This window comes from Borostomias antarcticus, assembly GCF_949987555.1.
Source record: "Borostomias antarcticus genome assembly, chromosome: 4".
In the NCBI taxonomy this organism is placed as follows: domain Eukaryota; kingdom Metazoa; phylum Chordata; class Actinopteri; order Stomiiformes; family Stomiidae; genus Borostomias; species Borostomias antarcticus.
Genome location: NC_140237.1, coordinates 787501 through 792461, shown reverse-complemented (window position 1 = coordinate 792461; position 4961 = coordinate 787501). Strand labels below are relative to the sequence as shown.

The 4961-nt window shown below is 50.3% G+C and overlaps 1 protein-coding gene across 1 annotated transcript in view; it reads right to left on the bottom strand.

Moving 5' to 3' along the window:
* Window positions 1–2196: 2196 nt before the first annotated feature.
* LOC311308083 (unconventional myosin-Va-like) overlaps window positions 2197–4961 on the bottom strand; it is a gene marked incomplete at both ends in the record, with an annotated part of 14510 nt that continues 11745 nt past the window's right edge. The window contains 2 exons of the mRNA XM_084437020.1: window positions 2197–2349; window positions 2502–2572. Coding sequence (XP_084293146.1) covers window positions 2197–2349; window positions 2502–2572 — 224 coding nt within the window. The remainder of the gene's footprint in view (window positions 2350–2501; window positions 2573–4961) is intronic.

The window sequence follows — 4961 nt, the reverse complement described above, 5'->3', positions numbered from 1 at the left end:
CTTTCCTCAGCCCAAATCCTAACTTCCCACCCAACCCTGTCCCTAAACCCAACCCTGTTCCTAACCCAAACCCCAACCCTTACCCTAACCACTTACCCAATCCTGGCCCTTACCCTAAATCTACCCCTACCCCCACCCCTTTCCCCAGCCCAAATCCTAACCTCCAACCTAACCTAAGCCCCAACCCTCACTGCCCACCTAATCCCAGTCCAAATCCTAATCCTCAACCTAACCCAAGCCCTAACCCCAACCACCCACCTATGCCCAGTCCTAATCCTGACCCTAATCTTTACCTTACCCCTAACCCCAGCCCAAATCCTAATCCCTTACCTAACCCTAATCCCACTCCTAACTACCTATCCAATCCCACCCTAAATCCCAACCCTTCACCTAACCCAAGCCCCAACCACCTTCCCATCCCCAACCCTGACCCTAACCCCATCCCTGACCTTAACCCCAATCCCAACCCCTATCCTCCACCCCATACTGACTCCAGCCCTAATGGGGATCTCAACCATCTTGACTGTACTAAGGCTACTGACTTTGCTCTGGGACCCTCTACAGGGAATATAATTCAGGTTATCTCAGCCCAGGTTCTGAGGGGGGAGGGGAGTGGAAACAGCAACTCTCAGTTTTATACTGACCTCCCTTACACTATCTCTGACCTTAACTTTGGCCTCAAATTTAGCTCTGATGAGGAGGACTTGGTACAGGAAGAACAGGTTCAGGCCTCTATGAGGCTCAGATCTCATGTGGCGGTTTCTATCTCGGAGGCCATCAACCCCTCTCCTTTACCTGATTCAGGATCGGAACAACTACCTGCAAACGCAGGAATGTATCCAGGGAGAGAGGGGAGTGAGGGCTCCGGTCCGCCACTGTTGGGGTCTGAGAGGGGGCGTGGCGAGGAGACTGAGAATGACAGCATTCAGTTCTCTCCACAGAGACCCACCCGCCATAAACAGACCTTCCAAAAGGGGCCCAACTGGGCACTGACAGTGAGTAAACCTGTACTAGTGGTTGGGGACTCTAACCTCTCCAGGGTCCCCCAATACTACCTTCCATTAGTGCAGGTTGACAGCTTTCCAGGGGCCCAGATTCACCATCTGAAGGCGCTCCTGGATAAGCTGGACCCCTGTCGGATGACACAGAAGGTGGTTTTATCGGTGGGCCTCAATAACTGCCTTTGGCGGAACCGTTCGGAAACCATTCAGAAGCAATTCCGCTTCCCCACTTGCTCCAGCACGCATGCGCACAGCACGCAGACTGGCTATTCTCCGTTACGTCTGTAGGCTACACTCACGGCTCACATTCTCTACTCTACGATCAGCTTGTTGGTGCCTGGAATATTGTGTGCAATATGCCTGAATATTTATCAGATTTTGAGGATATAGAAGATGACTTAGAATATGATGGACGCCGATCGTAGCGTAGAGAATGTGAGCCGCAAGTGTAGCCTACAGACGGAGAATAGCCAGTTTGCGCGATGTGCGCATGCGTGCTGGAGCAAGTGGGGAAGCTATTTCGTTTCTAAAGATCATATTAGAGGCATGTGAAAAACCACAACAAGCTCTCGCTCTATGTAAGCACAACTAGCGATTCATAAAGACAGATTGATGAAAACAACCGTTTCGCGGCAGAAAATAGATTTTTTAGAAGCTGCATTCTCAGTGCCCCGTCCGCCACCATTACATAGATATACTTGGCTTGCGCTGGATTTTTAATTTCTTCTACAGGCCTCCGAATTACACCAAAGGGATCTCGTTGAATCAAACGTCTTATAATATGCCTTAAATAAGGTCCAGGTTGTCAAAAACGAGCATTCTCCTTTAAACCCGCGCCAGAGTCTAAACCACTAGTGAAACCTGTGCTGAATCGGGGCTTCAATCTGAGCGCTGCTGAAGATGCAGGTTACACATGACTAGAGTAAAAGTATGATACTGTACATTAACAAATCAACATCTACTTTCAAAAGTGGACTACAGTAGTGTTCATTCAATTATCCTACATGGTTAATCTACTACTGACATAAAATATGATATAATGGGACTGATGGAGTAGTCTTTATATAGCCACATCCATGTCTCTCAGGACATCCATGTCTTCTCCAAAGAAAAAACTTTATTTTTTAAAAGCAGGGGAATAAAAGGCGCAATAAATAAAATATCCTAGCGTGATATATATATATATATTCATTTATTATACCAATGTGAGGAACGGTAGGTTGAGGGAGCCGGGGATCTGGATGGTCTCAAGGGCCAGGGAGGAGGGGTTGAAGGGGAAGGTGACGGGGTAGATCCTCTTAGTGTCCATCAACAGCTGAGGCGTCCCACAGCGGTCCCGCAAACGCGTCTGAGAGGAGAGCACAGGGGATGATCGTTACCACACACACACACGCGCACACACACACACGCACACACGCACACGAAGACACACACGCACACACACACGCAGGCATAGAGACAAAGTCAGATAGGTAGCATTGAGACAGTGAGACAGGGTACCTGTATGGTTCGTATGAACGTAACCGACACGCGCTCCTCAAACTCATTGACCGGAGTGTACAGGTTCAAGACTGTTAAAGTTCGGTTTTAGGACCCAGGCGCAACAGGAAAGGAGGAGGCAAGGAACGGTAAAGCCCGGAGGGGCGATTTAATAAGATCACAAAGCGACACGCGCTCCTCAAACTCATTCACCGGAGTGTACAGGTTCAAGACTGTTAAAGTTCGGTTTTAGGACCCAGGCGCAACAGGAAAGGAGGAGGCAAGGAACGGTAAAGCCCGGAGGGGCGATTTAATAAGATCACAAAGCGACACGCGCTCCTCAAACTCATTCACCGGAGTGTACAGGTTCAAGACTGTTAAAGTTCGGTTTTAGGACCCAGGCGCAACAGGAAAGGAGGAGGCAAGGAACGGTAAAGCCCGGAGGGGCGATTTAATAAGATCACAAAGCGACACGCGCTCCTCAAACTCATTCACCGGAGTGTACAGGTTCAAGACTGTTAAAGTTCGGTTTTAGGACCCAGGCGCAACAGGAAAGGAGGAGGCAAGGAACGGTAAAGCCCGGAGGGGCGATTTAATAAGATCACAAAGCGACACGCGCTCCTCAAACTCATTCACCGGAGTGTACAGGTTCAAGACTGTTAAAGTTCGGTTTTAGGACCCAGGCGCAACAGGAAAGGAGGAGGCAAGGAACGGTAAAGCCCGGAGGGGCGATTTAATAAGATCACAATGCGACACGCGCTCCTCAAACTCATTCACCGGAGTGTACAGGTTCAAGACTGTTAAAGTTCGGTTTTAGGACCCAGGCGCAACAGGAAAGGAGGAGGCAAGGAACGGTAAAGCCCGGAGGGGCGATTTAATAAGATCACAAAGCGACACGCGCTCCTCAAACTCATTCACCGGAGTGTACAGGTTCAAGACTGTTAAAGTTCGGTTTTAGGACCCAGGCGCAACAGGAAAGGAGGAGGCAAGGAACGGTAAAGCCCGGAGGGGCGATTTAATAAGATCACAAAGCGACACGCGCTCCTCAAACTCATTCACCGGAGTGTACAGGTTCAAGACTGTTAAAGTTCGGTTTTAGGACCCAGGCGCAACAGGAAAGGAGGAGGCAAGGAACGGTAAAGCCCGGAGGGGCGATTTAATAAGATCACAAAGCGACACGCGCTCCTCAAACTCATTCACCGGAGTGTACAGGTTCAAGACTGTTAAAGTTCGGTTTTAGGACCCAGGCGCAACAGGAAAGGAGGAGGCAAGGAACGGTAAAGCCCGGAGGGGCGATTTAATAAGATCACAAAGCGACACGCGCTCCTCAAACTCATTCACCGGAGTGTACAGGTTCAAGACTGTTAAAGTTCGGTTTTAGGACCCAGGCGCAACAGGAAAGGAGGAGGCAAGGAACGGTAAAGCCCGGAGGGGCGATTTAATAAGATCACAAAGCGACACGCGCTCCTCAAACTCATTCACCGGAGTGTACAGGTTCAAGACTGTTAAAGTTCGGTTTTAGGACCCAGGAGCAACAGGAAAGGAGGAGGCAAGGAACGGTAAAGCCCGGAGGGGCGATTTAATAAGATCACAAAGCGACACGCGCTCCTCAAACTCATTCACCGGAGTGTACAGGTTCAAGACTGTTAAAGTTCGGTTTTAGGACCCAGGCGCAACAGGAAAGGAGGAGGCAAGGAACGGTAAAGCCCGGAGGGGCGATTTAATAAGATCACAAAGCGACACGCGCTCCTCAAACTCATTCACCGGAGTGTACAGGTTCAAGACTGTTAAAGTTCGGTTTTAGGACCCAGGCGCAACAGGAAAGGAGGAGGCAAGGAACGGTAAAGCCCGGAGGGGCGATTTAATAAGATCACAAAGCGACACGCGCTCCTCAAACTCATTCACCGGAGTGTACAGGTTCAAGACTGTTAAAGTTCGGTTTTAGGACCCAGGCGCAACAGGAAAGGAGGAGGCAAGGAACGGTAAAGCCCGGAGGGGCGATTTAATAAGATCACAAAGCGACACGCGCTCCTCAAACTCATTCACCGGAGTGTACAGGTTCAAGACTGTTAAAGTTCGGTTTTAGGACCCAGGCGCAACAGGAAAGGAGGAGGCAAGGAACGGTAAAGCCCGGAGGGGCGATTTAATAAGATCACAAAGGGGGATGTGGTAGTCGTACAGCCGATGGTCAGGCAGGAGCGTGGTAGTCGTACAGGCGATGGTCAGGCAGGAGCGGGGTTGTCGTACAGGCGATGGTCAGGCAGGAGCGGGGTTGTCGTACAGGCGATGGTCAGGCAGGAGCGTTGTCGTACAGGCGATGGTCAGGCAGGAGCGGGGTAATCGTACAGGCGTGGGTCAGGCAGGAACTGGAGAGATGAGGAGGGGAGGCAGGGTGAGTGAGAGTAATCACAAACGGGGAACGGGAAAAAACACTACAAAATACGGGTAAGGAGATTGTAGGCTAGGCTATACTTTACCACA